Genomic DNA, 16,047 nt, shown 5'->3' with positions numbered 1-16,047 from the left:
AAGAGGACACTAGGCTGACCCTCTAGGACCAGCCTTAATGAGGCTCATTTTAATGATTTCCGTAAAAACTTACCTTCAGGGGCACGTGTTGTCAAATTGTTGACCGGTACAAACGTTGTGAAGACATCATTTCTAGGAGTGTACACATAATACCCCTTATGCATTCCATTCCACATTGGGCCATCTTGTTTGGGCTTTAAAAAATACAAAGAAAAACATACATGTTTTATTACACAACATGTACAAGAAACAATGAAGTTCTTTAATATTAAGCTTGGGTCAAAATTAAAACATCTCTTTTTTCATTTCACCTTTGATTAAAATAGTGAAATCAAACGGCCTTCATGTTACGTTTAGAAGTGTCATTAATAATACACGGAAAAAGTACATTGTGTATTCATAAATATTTTTCTTTTACTATTTTTATGTAGAGAATACTGTTTTGTTCCCTAATAGACCTTATGAAATACAGGTGTCCCAGAGGGTATTATTTGGAATATTTATTCAGTATCAACGATTGTGCAAAATGTTTACTATCCACGCAATAACCATTCCCTTTAACTGCGCCATATTGCATAAGGTCTTTGAATTCATGAAGTCATTAAAATCCATAGCCTGTTTTGGAGTATTTCGGCGGAATCAGGATACCTCCATATTGAACAAATTGGGAGATTTTGATGGATTCAGACAGTAAACATAGCGGCACTGCAGGATTTGATGGATTCAGGATACCTCCATATGAAGCAGTTGGGGGACTTCATGGATTCAGAATCTCGACAGTTTAACTCTTTGGCTATATGTTTGGTGTGTATGGGGTATACATACATGTATGTACTACACGGGGAAATTCTGATGGACTCAGGACACCAGCATTTTTTGGCATGAAAAAAAATGATGGATTTTGGTGGATTCAGCATACTCTCTAGTACAAATACCCAAGGGTTAGGGTTAATGTTTACCTGATATTTACTTTTGATCCAAAGTTCAATTTCAGTATCTACAATCAACAAGCCAAGGCTACCTATGACTGGTAATTAATTTTCAATTGTGTGGTTGGGTCTTGTTTCTTCCAATTTCATTTTATGTCTACGATTTATTTTCACTCTTATCTCCATTTACGTGTTAAGTTGACTTTTTCTTCTGCTTACGGTTGAAAAAAAAATTAATGCGTAAATTGCTTAAAACTTCATGGAAAAAAACTGTGCATATATACAAATATACGTGAATGTACCAGAGTAATGCCGAGTACTTAGGTAACCGAGTACGAGTACTTGTACTTTTGAGTACAAGTACAGGTCTCAGAGTACTAGTACTTGTGCATGTACTTCCGAGTACGAGTATGAGCCCAGGCCCAGTCGGACCAATATACAGACCCACTCACGGCTAGCTGTTAAATGTGTTTATCCAGACATGCACAGAGGAAAATCAAGAAACTTCAATTTCTCCGCAAGCCAATCAACCATTTTAAACTGAAAGTATCGATAAATTTAATACGGCCATGGTAGGTCAAGAGTTCCGAGTACAAGTACCACAACACTGGAACATACCATTTCCACGACAGCATAAGGCTCGGTCTCCTTATGCGGGACAGTCATGTACACCACTCTTCCCCTTCGTGTGCCGTTACCGACTTGCAAGTATACAGTTGTCCCCTTTTTAATATCACCGACACTCGTCAGTTCTGATGGCTGATTGGGCAGCTCCTGTTTTTGTAGTGAGACGTTCTCGTACAAATAGGTGGTTTCCTGCGATGTGGGCCGTGGGACCAGTTTGCTGATTGGTACAAAGAGGGCACAATCAGGATCTGTCTGGAAGTAACGGTACTTTCCAAAGACCCCATCTGACGTTCCTTGGCCTCTGTAAGCATTATCCTGAAAGTATGACCACATAGAGAAGATATTTAAAATCAGCCATAAAATGTCTGAAAAGTTATGAAGTGTTGGACTGTTTTGTTGCAAGACGTTAAACACATAAAGGGAAAGGAAAACGTGCCTTACTGGGGTAAAATGGCTCTCTGCTGATCTTAGTTTCTACGCAACAATCCATAAATAATCATGTCAATAATGTTAACATATGTGAGTGAAACTAGTGCTGAAAGTGAGCGCTCAGTGCACATTGCCACATTGTTGCTCAGTCAATGATCAACCATGCTAGTTGCTAGCTCATCCATGATTGCTGCCATTACTGAATGACTGCACGTACATGTAGGCCTACGTGGATTTCATTTTGGAGTGTTATGTTCAGCGAATTTTACTTCGGTTTGGCAGTTCATCTACGTGAAACATGAAGTCTTGGGGAAAAAACTATACACTTACCTACTGCAAATTGACAAATATACAAACTTAATAATGGAAACCCGGATTTGATGAGACTGAAGTGCAATTTTGTTTGATATCTTTTTGATATGACCATAAAACATATCATCAACAGAGGTGAATGCAAAGCATCAGATTTCCTTCATATTGGTTCTGTCAATTACATGTGCATTCTCAGTAATTACACAAATTTAAAGTTTCATACAAAAAAGCTTGGCAATAACTCTTCAATTATCTTTGAATTGAGAGTTGTGACTTACGGAAGTAAGCAAGGGTTTGAAAGAATACTTGTTACAAACAATAAAACGACTTGATAGGGACATAATGGACTTACTATCAGTTCCAAACCAAATTGTGTTCCCATCTCAGTTTCAGACAACGGTCCGATGTACCGAACGATGGCAGCAACTTCCTCATAGGGTGAGGTGCTGTCGTTTCTATGTCTCACAATCACCGGCGACCCTTCCTTCAGGCCGAGTGCATACTGTATGAGGTCTCTATCCTGGTAAATATTCAAGCGTTGTGAGTCTGTGGAAAGGGCTCGCAGAAGCTCCCTCTCTGCACCTGTGATTCGGGCGATTTCTGAGCTGCTGCATTGAAACTGCATGTCCCCACTGAGCGGTTTGACTACATATCGTTTCGCATCTGCCCTCTTACTGCCTTTGACTACGTCTCCATAACTCTGGCCTCCAGCTGGCGGCACCTCATGACCTTGAAGCAAGGAGCCTTTGAGAATTCTCTTGGAAGAAGGTGCATGACGCTGATATAGAAGGGAGTCGCTCCCCGAGATTTGTACTTCTTTGTCCACAAGAAGAATGAAGCATGTTGGTTCAGCCGGTGTAGAGGGTTCAGAGATGGTGGCAGTAGTTGTATACAAACGAGACGGCATGTTTGTTAGTGTTGAGGTAACATTCCTTGTGCCTCCTTGGGTGGCCAGGGCTGTTGAGCCAGTGGCTCTAGCATCTCTGCCACTGCCTGGCCCAGTAGCTGAAGACCCTTTACCAGTGGCTGCTAAAGCCTCCCCAGTCATCGTATATCCACCTCCCTGGTCACTCCGACCATAATGCGCAGCAGCTGAAGGTGCTGCTGCTTTACTTCTGGTAACTCTGCCTGTTGCTGCTGTGCTTGTTGCTGCAGTGTTTCTGCCAGTATTTGTTACATTTCTGCTGGCACTGCTGCCACTGTTGCGACCTGCCATGTTGCTTGCAGAGAACATCTCTAATTAAGGAGGCCGCATGTACGTAGTTTAATTTTCCTCATCTGTACGTGAAAAAAGAAGAACAGAAAAAACCTAAACCTAGACCTATTATCAAAACAAATACAAACAAAATGCAGAAAGTGTTGGAGTTTAAATTTTGGGAATTCTTAATGTTTTTATACACAGCTGTTGAAGTCGAAGTTTCGTAGTTCAAACCATGGTAAACTGAAAAAAAGAGTTCTCACATTTTGCATCTATTTTAAATTTGAGTTTGTAATTTTCAGTTCAGATTTTCCTCAGTTTTATATTTTTAATGAAATTAGATTATTTCATTACTTGTCTAATGGCAAGGTAATAGGTCGTGGCCAAAAATGACAGATGTCCACATGATAAAAACAAATGTGATAAAACCTTTCATTCATTCATTCCATATTTTCCACAATTCAATCTACATTGGGTTTTCAGTTGAGATAGACCACATTATATGTAACAATAGGATGATGCCAAGTTCCAATTGTCATGTTTTAAGCTATGTGCCAATATCTTAGTCCGTTTGTAGTTATTTAAGTTTTGTCCTGTCCCAGGGAAAGGTACAAAAGCAGTGCTTCACCTTTTCCCTTTATGTTGACATCATTTAATATTTACACTTAATTACATACTGTCTCTGAAGAATGTTTTGTTTATACATATATATACTGTTTTCTGTCTGAATTGTTACCGAGGATGTCAATGTGAAAATAAATGTCGAATTGATGATCTGAAATGTCTAAAGGTTTGGAAAATTTGTGAAGGGAATCATGTACCAAGTGTTCATTTAGCTGTAAACCGGTCTCGCATTTTTCTCCGTTTTTAAGCATGTTAAGTCGGCAGATCATATGGCACCCTAATGCATGGGTACCAGCAGGTCTACACTATATTTAAGATATTAAATTACCATATTTCGTCAAGCAAACGTGAGGCCAAGTGGATAGTGCACCCATCAAACAAGCAACGCGGATCGAGTTCGAGTCCCAATGTGACTGATGTTTTTGAAATCCGTATTGAAATAAGAATGGTCTTCTTTTATTATTTGCCTGCTTTTGCTCTGCATGATTATTTTTATAGGAAAATACAGTCTGCAGTTGTGGTAATGGTGTAGTTTAGGATCCTGTTCCTATTTTAAGAGAATGAAAAGACTCTGTTATGTTTTGGGACTTAATAATAACATCTCAATAAAACATTTGTGATGCTATCAAGCTACACGAGTCGTTTGTTGACCCTGGTCAAAAAATGTTTTATAACAGATTAAAAAGAGCACCATCTCAGCATCACTGCTGTGAAAACTGCATGCTGATACCATCTTTAGTTCAAAATTATGAAAGTTGGAAAACCAAGAGATGACATTAACTATGAGTAAGTGATGTGATGAAGTGGCCCTCTTTTGGCCTGCATCTCCAAATAAAAATTCCCGACAAACGACTCATCTAGCTTGATCGCATCACATTTGGCGATGATACAACAAGCAGGAGATGCGTTTATGTGTTTGGAATAAACAGTTCACTAAATTTATAAGATACCATGTTCAAATATCAGCAAGCATCAATTTGTGGAAAGAGTTACAAGTTTTGATTTAATGAACGGAACTTGTAACACATTCATGACATTAGACATGTTAGAGGGGTAAAACTAAAACTAAAACGTGGAAAGAATGCTGCAACCCGAGTGACGCCATTTTTTCTTCATATATCATCTCAATTAAGGTCAGTCATTTGCAAACATTTTGAAATGACATGAATCTGGGCCTATGGGACTGGGAAACATTTCTAATTTTGTTAATAAAATACTTTTCTTAGAAATTATTCTACTTTTTTCTAGTCTAGACTCTCCATAGATTTTGTACACAACTGCTGAAGTGGCGTCAGGATGCAACATTCCCTTTCCCTATATGCTTTCCCATCAATCTCTTACAGTGTTCATGACCCAAAATCTTGATATTTCGAAGAAACTCACCTGAATACGGAAAACAACTGTTTTACTAAATATAAGCCAAAAATCTACTCCAAAAAAATTTCCCCACAGGGGAAGACCCTGATGTAATGCATTTGCCAGACAGAGGGCGCTATCAGATGTGATGCGCCACCACTCGGCACTCGCTGCGCAGTAGCTTGAATCGGTCGAGGGCGCTCGTACCGTACCCTGGGTACGAGGTTGCCACCACTCGGCACTCGCTGCGCAGTTTGAATCGGTCGAGGGCGCTATTTTTTTTTTCTCGTACCCCCGCCCTGCAAAGTTTGTTTGTAACTTCGTACCCCCTAAAGGTCACGTGTCGTCTTCAGTCCTCCACCCCACCCCCTGACGAAAAAAAAAAATGTCCAAAGACACATGCTGGGGCTCGAACCTCCAACCCCACGACTGACGATCGAAGAACGTCACTCCATTGTCTGAGCGAACGGCCTGCACTTACCAAGCAGGGAATTTATCCAATTGCAAAGGGTGGTGACGTCAAAGGTCACGTGTCATCGTCAGCCCTCCAGCCCTCCAGCCCACCCCCTGACGAAAATACATATAAATGTCCAAAGAGACATGCATGCTGGGGCTCGAACGTCCAACCCCACGACTGACGATCGGAGAACGTTACTCTACTGACTGAGCTACCGGCTCGCACTCACCAAGCATGGAATTTATAATATATACCTCTGATTACAAAGGGTGGTGACGTTAAAAGTCACGTGTCGTCTTCAGTCCTCCAGCCCACCCCTTCGCTCTGACGAAAAAAAACAACCCACGACTGACGATCGAAGAACGTTACTCTATGAGCTACCGGCCAGAACTTACCAAACAGGGAATTTATAATATATATATACCTCCGATTGCAATGGGTGGTGACGTCAAAAGTCACGTGTCGTCGTCAGTGCTCCAGCCCACCCCCTGACGAAAAAAATAGATGTCCAAAGAGACATGCTGGGGCTCGAACCTCCAACCCCAAGACTGACGATCGAATAATTAACGTCAATCTACTGACTGGGCTGGCGGCTCGCACTTACCAAAGTTGGAATATTTAATAAAGCTCCGATTGCAAAGGGTGGCGTCAAAAGTCACGTGTCGTCGTCAGTTCTCCACCCCATTCCCTTCGCTCTGACGAAAAAAAGAAAAAATAAATGTCGGAAGAGACATGCATGCTGGGGCTCAAACCTCCAACCCCACGACTGACGATTGAAGAACGTCACTCTACTGACTGAGCTACCGGCCGGAACTTACCAAGCAGGGAATTTATAATATCTCCGATTGCAAATTGTGGTGACGTCAAAAGTAACGTGTCATCGTCAGTTCCCAACCCACCGCCTTCGCTCTGACGGAAAAAATGTCGTTGTTGATAACCTTGGCGCAGACGAACCTCCGACCCCAAGATTGATGATCGAAGAACGTCACTCTACCGACTGGGTTGCCGGCTTGTACTTTCTAAGCCTGGAAATTAGTAACGTAAGGAATATTGCATGTTACCAGTTCAAATTACTTAAAAATGTCCGAATTAAACATCTCATTATATGCATTTTCTTTGAAACTCTCAGGATCACTAATAGATATATCAAGAAGTACAAAACCAGTTGATGCCATTTTTCTGACCCATTTATGGACGGGGCCATGTGGGGGCTTCGTGTGCCAAAAATATGATTCAGATAACTTCTCTTTTCTTTGAAGCGTTTGGACAGCTCATCCAAGAGCTACATGAGGAGGAAAAAATCCAGATTTTTGCCTCTTTGGGGGTTGGGTCACATTTAAAAAAGCGGAGGGAACTGTCATTAACAAAAAATCAACCTGCAGCGTTTTTTGTTTGTTTTTGTTTTGGTGTTGTTTTGGTGTTTGGGTTTTTTTGTTTCCATCCAGTACAGTTAACCGGGTCGACAGAATGTTTACCTGTCAATCATCAAAGAAACTGTTCCTCTTTGGGGTTTTGTCTCACTTTTTTTCATAAAAAGGGGCATATTCCAAAATTAGGCTTGCGGGAGCCAATATGCACTCAGGCACACATTTATTCTTTGAAACTCTCAGGATCACATAGGGCCTAATTAATTTATGGATGCCTCCACAAGTCCAAAAAAACCCGCAAAATAGTCCAATTTTTGCAACGCCCCTGGGGTTGCCATGTTGAATTTCCAAATGGCAGCCATTTAAACATTTATCTTACATATTGTACACATGTAAATTGGCAAAATAATCCATCGGCTTTTGAGACATTTATGTTTTGATCTTTTTTACTGTATCCTGAATACAATGATGACCTCCTTGACAGTACTCTCAAACTGGAGCCATTTCAAACCTCAAAATGACCGCTACTTACAGTTTATATTTGCACTGATTGGAAAAAGTCTAAAATGACACAGTTCAATAAATTAATTGAAGATCAAAGTTATCAAGCACAGATGAGTAAGTGAATGAAATATAAATCACTTGTAAATGGACACAAGTTTCATGAGGCATTATTATATCCATTTCGTGACTTTATTCAGGAAAAAAAGCTTGAGACCTTCAATCTGTCCATAGTTTCACGAGTTAAATCCAGATGTGTGGACTACAATATTTGTGTTGTTTAGAACTTTTAAATATGGAATTTTATTCAATAGAAATGTATTTACTGTGCTTATCTCACTTCTTACAGCTAACCGCTGTTCGTCACTCAATTAATCGATTATCAATCATTATGTCAAGATCTTCAGATGGAAGTTTTCACTGGTTGACTAGAACCTTCTAAACGTGTGTCGCCTTCAAGGGCGTCAATCTCTTCTCAAAAGTGTGTGTGTGTGTGGGGGGGGGGGGGACATACCTTGATCATCACTAATGCGAGTGCGAAGCTAGCGCTAAGCCATAACGGCGTGGGGTCTAGATAGACGCTCCGTGGTGCGATCTGAGGCAATTTCTGACCACTTAAACAATGGAGCTATTTTTTTGGTGAGCAAAAGATCATCTTTTTATATTATTTTTGAGTTTGAAGTAATTGAATCAGCTATTCTGAGATATAGAACCATTAAGTTGGCTACAATTTTTATTGGGGGACGAAAACAGTAGGGGGGGGGGAACGATATGATATCCCCCCCCCCAAAAAAAGTGGGGGACTTGGTCCCCCCCCCCCCCCCCCATTGACGCCCATGGTCGCCTAAGCTTCGCCAGTCATTCTCTTCATAATTCACAAGCTTCATTTTCAATAGATCATGGAGCTATAAACTATATATCTGGGTTGTACACCCATACTGAAATTCATGTACAATCTTTTGTTCCCTGGGGCTGCACATGCGTCTCTAGAGGATACCGTGTACATTAACAGATCACGTACACAAGGCTCTTTTTTTCAACTTTGAATAGAGCGCTACTCTTCGAACTTTATATATTATTTTATATCAATACCCAATGAGGACCATTCTATTATCTTAGGGTGGTTAGATTGTAATACATGGTACAAAATCATAGGTGAGCCGATTGTTCATTACGTGGCCGGACCCCACCACTTGTTATGGTACGTTCCACCTGCAACATGCACGTGGATCCTGTTTCTGAATTTGTATGGAGAGCAAATGCAGCAAAGATTCAGCATGACAACCTTGCAGTTTAATTATTCATCTTTTTGACATTGTACTGATCAACACCTGTCCATTTTAATTTATTTTGAGCCATAATAAATGATAAAGGTGATGTGGATACTGCATCAGAAGGAAAAATCTTTGTAAAAGCTTTAAGCTCTATGGGAGAATCCCATCAGATATGGTAGAATTGGCGTGCTATACTAAATGGTTATGTCATGCGACTACTCATCAAGTCGACTCTGTAATATCGCGCGTGAATGGAAAATTACGCGGGGATTGAGTTGACAGCGCTATATGCAGTGCAACTGAACTTGTCAGCAGTGCGGTGAAGACATTTGGCGATTTTTTGGTCTGAAAGTACCGAAGAAATCATGGAGGTTTATTTCGAAAACGCCAAACAGTCCATCGATGACCAGGAAAAGCAGCTGTGGGACCTGGGCCACGAAATCTGGCGGAATCCCGAGCTGGGCCGCCAGGAGTTCCACGCTCACCGACTGTTGACGTCGTTCTTACGGGAGCGTGGTTTCGAGGTGGAGGAGCAGTACATCGCCCCGACGGGCTTCCGCGCGTCGTTTGGTGCGGTGGACCGGGAGTCCACGGGCAAACTCCACGTCTGTCTGCTGTGCGAGTACGATGCTTTGCCGGAGCTGGGTCATGCATCGGGCAGGAATCTCATCGCTGAGGCCACTGTGGCTGCCGCTTTGGGAATCAAGGCGGTGATCGAGAAGAACAGCAACGGCAAACGACTGGGAAAGGTGTGTAAAACTTAAATTTTAGGTCGGCCTAAAAGTGTAAAAACCAAATTCGGGGGGAAATTTTGGCGAAGCTAATTTTTCTGTACGAGGCTACTCCTAGAACTGAGGCTCCGCGGAGCCTCATAGTTCTAGGAGTACGTGTATTTCTGTTGTTAAACTAAAAACATATGAACATGATTTGGTAATGTCATGAATCATAATATTAAAGGCAGCAAGGACAAACTAGCCCTCCTCCCAAAAATGTGTTTATTGAAATATATATTTTATAATTATTGTGATACATGTGATATCATCTGAGGAAAAAAATCCATACCGGGCCACCACTCAGAGCTCCTGCACAAAGTCTATGGGCCATGACAGAACATTTTAAAGTATTATTATCAAAGAATTTTTGCACTCCTTGAACAGTGTTTCTTCATCAGATTTACAACTTTTGGTACTTTTCAGGTCATATTAAGGAATATGAGTGGTGGCCCAGTAGGCGTATGGATTTTTTCCGTTGCAAATTTTGTCAGATTATTGTTATTCTGCATGTTCTGCTGTGTTTGTAATCTCAAAAGTGATAACTGATTTACTTTCTTACTAGTGGGGCAACCCAATAACAATAGTTAATATCATGACTAGTCATGTATTGTAGCATATATCTAGCTGTACTGTAGTAATTTCAGCATAATTCAATTGTTTAAAAAGCATTTGCTTGGAAAAATACTGCTTTGTCAAAATTCTATCATCCCAATTATTTGCGCTGAACCACTCATTGATTACAAATGAAACTGCACTGCAGCACACATGCAGTCGTGCTTTGTGCATTTGCTTCATCTTTGAAATTTAGCGGGAACGTTTGGGCTGAGGTCAGATTTGCGGTCTGCTAATTTTCAATTCACATCCTGCCTTTTGTGAACTAGTTCCTTTTGTACCATTGCATACACACATAGCTCTGAATACAGTATTCACGAGCTGTCGTGTGGACTCACAATGCACTGAAGGTGACCTCAACTCAGTAGAGGGTTGAATGTGGAAAGTGATTTCACGTGTTTCCAGCATGATCATGGATGCAACAAGCAAATGTCACCACGTGGGGGAAAATTTTCCACCATGACAAAAAAGGGTGCTGCTCAGGTGTTTATGAAAATGAATGTAAATTGTTTGTCACAATCAGCCATACAATGTCTATATTATTCATTGTTTGAATCTCTCCACAATCTCCAAGCTGTGATTGTGGAGAGATTCAAACAATTAATCACATAGTGAATGACTGTCCCATTACCAGACTAGACAGAGGAATCGAAGCCCTACACAACTGCGAGGAAGCTGCCCTGGAGTGGCTGGCGGAGAGAGCGTGCTGAACGCATACGACAACAACCACCCTAATATATTTTTCCATAAAGAATTTGGAAAGGATTCCGTACATGGACAGCACTAATTTTTCCCTGCAGTTACTAACAGCCATCAGAAAGCGATAACATGTCCTTAAAAATTCAACTTTAGCAGGGAAAATATTGAAGCATTTAGGCCCCCCCCCCAAAAAAAAATACTCGTTCTCTGATCAGCGCATGCGTTGATTTTAATCATGCGCGTCAACCTTTTTTTTCTTCAAATTAACACGGAAGCTACAACAGCGCCCTCTATTGCCGCACTTCCTCAAATTTTTGTACCAAGGAGCACCAAGGAATGGGGAAATTGTACCAAGGAAAATGATAAAGGGCACCAAGGCAAATTATGGAGGACACCAATGTATAGTGAGGACACAAAAAAAGCATAGTACCCACCTTGTCTGTGCAATTCAAGCTTGAAACAAACAAAAAAAGCCACAAAAAAACCCCAAGAACCGCGTCGCCGCATCAATTCCGGAACTTCAGTCTGACCAGAGACCGACTATTTTTGTTGTTGTGGGGCCTTACTGAGAAAACACTTAAAATAAGAATTTTTCACACCAGTCTCATAGGGTTTGTACACAGGGTGTCAAGTGATGTCCAGGTATGGAATTCTTTCCAAAATTTCAAAGGAAAGAAATATGATATGGTTTACAAATAGCAGGGTTGAACAAGGTTTCAAATACATTTTTTGATTATCCCAAACATTTTGAAAATGCACCTTTGTGTCCTATTTAACCATACTTTCAATTTTCATTTTGTCATTTTTAAAGGGCATTTTGGTACTTTTTTTTGGTTTTAATGCTAATGTAAATTTCCATATTCATGACTAAAAGTGTGATGTCATTACAGGCGGAAACTTCAATGTTATGTATTTCAGTAAAAAAATTTGTCAAAATTTTAGATAATTTGCTGGCGTAAATTTTTGATTCCTTTTGGTGATTCATTGTTTCAGTTAAAGCCAGTGAGCAAAGTTTTCTCTCAAATGTTTTCAATGAGCAAATTTTGGGTTTGCAATTTGAACAGAAAACCCCTAAAGTGAACAGTGTCTTCCTGAAATGACATCACAGCAATAGCGCCCTCATTTGTCAGAAAACGCATGGGAAATTTGTAATGTTTCAAAAAGTGCCTTTTTCAATAAAATTAACCAAAAAGGGATATCAAATAGGTTTCATACATTTAGGAGGAGTAGAAAATTGCACAAAATATGTTCAACAGAAAAGATTCATTGCAAACATCAAAAAGTAAAACTACAAAATCATTTCGAAATACCTTGCTGGACTGTTAGTGAATGACAGTGTAAAGCATCCTGTAAAATCATGGCACCTGGTATACTGTCATTTTCAAGAAAAGTGGTATTTTTGTATCAATTTCCAACGCTGATCGGCCCATCTGCGTTGGAAAAAACTGTGTTTTTTTTTCAAATACTGGCCCCAATTGACCATCGCACTTGTTTGCAATCGATTACAAACCTATGAACGGGTACGAGCCAGCTAGACTGGTTCCCTGACCTTACAATTCCCAATGTATGTAAACTGCTCTGTTTCTTCTAATATGGAGTCAGGGAACCAGACTACAGGAAAATGATTGTCTTTCTTGGTTTTTATAGCATTTTCGAACCCAAAACCTCAAAAAAGTCAATGTAACTATATTTGCTATATATTTCCAACCCCCCAATTCCATCCATTTCTGAAAATTACAGCAAAAGCAAATGATTTATATTCCCTTCAATCAATTTTTCTAATTTCCAAATTATCTCCAGGTGACTGTCCTGGGATGCCCCGACCAAGAAGGCAACGGCACCAAAATCGATGCAATCAACCAGGACTTCTTCAAGGACATCGACCTCGCCATGACTGTCACACCTTACAGCGCCAACATCAGCAAGCCCACCATGCTGACCATCATGCGTGTCACGTTGTCGTACCACGGGAAAACGGCGCACGCCTCAGCCCAGCCCTGGGAAGGCCGCAACGCCCTGGACGCGGCCGTGCTGTGCTATAACAATATATCCGTTATGCGGCAGCAGCTGAAACCCCACATGCAGATCCATGGTAAGGATTAACCCTAACCCTAAACCCTGCCAGGGGCACCTCAGTGGACCCAGGGCCAACTTCACGGCGCTGCTAAGCACAAAAATGTGCTTAGCAAAACATTATTCTGGCTTTAATATAAAAGCAGTTTACCAGCCAAAACTCCACGTGATGTATATTGCTTGTGATTAGTATTCAGCTGTTGTTTGCTTAGCATGAAAATTACATGGAGTTTTGGCTTGTAACCTGCTTTTAAGCCAGACGTTTTTTGTGCCTAGCAAATGTTTGTGCTTAGCAGCGCCGTGAAATTGGGCCCTGGTGTAAACGTCTGGGGCCCCTTGCTGCAGGCAATGAGAGCTAGACCAATTGAACGATGTCATTGTTTGATCGTGTTCAAATAGGCAACCTCAGACTTACAGGCAGTTTGACGGTTAGGATTTAGACAGTTAGAATTGTTTACCCTTGGATCTTGTGACATTGGGCAGGCTTCTAACCTGTCGTCGTGTTGGGCAGGGTTTCTAACCAAAATACAAGGGTTTAGCCAAACTCTGCACTTTTTTGCCAGGGAGAAACCTTAATGCTCTAGAATGAACACTGTGCAGCAAAAACATGGCACATTCCTTTTGCTTCTTATTTTTCACAAGATGGAATTTGCCTCAGGTTGATGAATTTACATCACTCTGTCGCAAAGTCCATCTTATGAATAGTTGGTTGCAGTACCTGTTGCTATATCAGATTGCAACCAGCCAGCCATTCCCGGCACGCTCAGCGGTTGAGTGTTAAAATGTCTGCACTTGTAAGCAGGAGGTCGTAAGTTCGAGTCCCGCCCGAGTGATTTTTTTTTCTCACAATCACTTCGGACCACAGTGTTTAAGAAATACGTTGGTGAAGGGCAAAACCCATATTGAATTTGGCTTAATTGGGAATCAAGCCTTATGTAAAATGATGTGGATAGATTTAAATTGTTGTGCTTCAGTCAACAATGGCATTTATTGATCATTTGAGCTATCTCTACATTTAACTTGTAGCTTTGTTTTGTCTGCTAAATCAATTTACGTCAGTGGGTCATTCCTTTCCAATCACAGACTCTTGCGGCTAAACTCTTGAAATATTTAGTTAAGCTGAGCATCTCAAGCTGGATTTACATTGGTTGTCGTTTCATTGCAGGTGTGATCACCAGTGGGGGCGTCAAACCAAACATCATCCCTGAGAACACAGAGATGAAGTTCTACCTGCGGGCCAGGGACCACATTGACATGGCCTTCCTCCAACAGCGAGCAAATGCTGCCTTCGTCGCGGCGGCCAAGGCCACCCACTGCGAGATCGAGTTCAACTTCACCGACCACCCCTACTCCAATCTTCTCTCCAACGACGCTTTGGCCAAGTCTTACCAAAAACACGCCGAGTCCATGGGTGTGGAGTTCACAACAAAATGCGATCTTCTGACCACGCCCGTTGGCTCCTCCGACGCCGGCAACGTCTCCCATGTCGTGCCCTGCATCGTGCCAGCCTTCGACGTAGAGGGCGGTGTTGTCAACCACACCTCGGAATTCACAGCGGCTGCAGGGGAGGAGGCTGCCCACTCCAGCTCAATACGTGTAGCCAAAGCCTTAGCCATGACGGCCATTGAGGCTATGAATGACATAGCTGTAATAAACAAAGTCAGGGAAGACTTCACAGCTGTTCATGGGGATTCCACTGCTCTGACCAGTTGGAACTGAATGCAATGTTTGACCTACAATGTGGACATCCAAATTTCACCAAATATTCCTTCTATTTTCTTGGAACAGTGTTTGCAGTCAATAGATTGCCTCAGGAAAATGAGGAAGCCAGAAAGAAAGGAAATAACAGTTTATTTGTGGGTGGAGTAAATTTACTCAAACCTTAAAGGTAGAGTACATCATTTGTCATTTGTGCATTTTTTTCGTTTGAAGCAAAAAAAGTGCTCAAAATCTAAAGACAGCTGCTTAACAACTAACATGACTAATCTGGTGAAGTTTTAGCTCAGTGAATGCTGTAAATTCCGAAAAAACAATATTCTAAGATCTCGGTTTCAATTCAAAAGTTGCTGAGTCATGTTTTGAATTGCACCAAAAATCAGCGTCAGGGACACGTTCTCATTCAGCCAATTGCAGCTACGCGATGTCACACTCTGAACGGAAGAGTTATAGCAACAGCACACATGGCGCGTGTGCGTCGTGTCAACGCTAGCGCTCACCCATTCGTGGCTTCTTCAAATTAAAAACGAACTACTAACGGAAATTTCCAGAAAAAAATGCGTCTTTAGACGCATCTTTGGAAATGACCTTCGTTTAATGTTTTTTTCAAAATGACAGCAATGCCAGAAAGAATAATTTCACAGGGAGTAAGTGCCATTGCTATCTTTAAACCAAGTATGCTTTTCAACTATAATTTTGTCAGTTACTTTTTGAATAGCTGCAAATGATGTACACTACTATTGTTTGAAGCACTTTTTACCCTGGATGTAAAGGCTACCTGACAATACTTCATACATACATGTATGTATAAGTTTACATACTTCATTCTCAGATTTTTCTGCTACCAAATACATCTATGGAATAACAGTTTTTCAAGTTTTAAAAAGTGACCACTGAAAATATTTACACAGTTGCTTAAGTATAATACAGGTCAGGTATTATATATCATTGCATGTTTAATAACTAGTGCGAAAACAACAAAAGGTTTGATGATGTTTATCCAAGCGTATGTCCAATATTTCCAGTATATATGCTGCAGATTATTTGCAAAATTATTATAAATTCACGTTTATTCTTTTGATTGCTAAAAGAAGTAATTG

General features: G+C 40.9%; 2 protein-coding genes across 3 annotated transcripts in view; one reads left to right on the top strand and one right to left on the bottom strand.

Moving 5' to 3' along the window:
- The window catches only part of LOC119737375 (ubiquitin carboxyl-terminal hydrolase CYLD-like), a 28,518-nt gene extending 22,875 nt beyond the window's left edge, over nucleotides 1–5,643 (bottom strand). The window contains exons 1-4 of one of the 2 annotated variants that reach the window (XM_038211689.1): nucleotides 5,503–5,643; nucleotides 2,650–3,575; nucleotides 1,548–1,871; nucleotides 74–194 (exon numbers count right to left, since the gene is read on the bottom strand). In XM_038211689.1, coding sequence (XP_038067617.1) covers nucleotides 74–194; nucleotides 1,548–1,871; nucleotides 2,650–3,531 — 1,327 coding nt within the window. In that variant the 5' untranslated portion in view covers nucleotides 3,532–3,575; nucleotides 5,503–5,643. The remainder of the gene's footprint in view (nucleotides 1–73; nucleotides 195–1,547; nucleotides 1,872–2,649; nucleotides 3,576–5,502) is intronic. The other variant, XM_038211687.1, reaches the window with a different exon arrangement.
- A 3,706-nt stretch (nucleotides 5,644–9,349) lies between these two features.
- LOC119738225 (peptidase M20 domain-containing protein 2-like) lies at nucleotides 9,350–15,061 on the top strand. Its single transcript, XM_038213010.1, has 3 exons — nucleotides 9,350–9,823; nucleotides 12,959–13,250; nucleotides 14,397–15,061. The coding sequence occupies exons 1-3, from the start codon at nucleotides 9,440–9,442 to the stop codon at nucleotides 14,948–14,950; spliced, it is 1,230 nt and encodes a 409-aa protein (XP_038068938.1). The 5' UTR covers nucleotides 9,350–9,439; the 3' UTR covers nucleotides 14,951–15,061.
- The last annotated feature ends 986 nt before the right edge of the window (nucleotides 15,062–16,047 follow it).

This window comes from Patiria miniata, unplaced genomic scaffold (genome assembly GCF_015706575.1).
Source record: "Patiria miniata isolate m_02_andy unplaced genomic scaffold, ASM1570657v1 HiC_scaffold_3, whole genome shotgun sequence".
Lineage (NCBI taxonomy): Eukaryota > Metazoa > Echinodermata > Asteroidea > Valvatida > Asterinidae > Patiria > Patiria miniata.
Note: the sequence above shows the minus strand (reverse complement) of the source record. Positions and strands in the feature narration are given on the sequence as shown.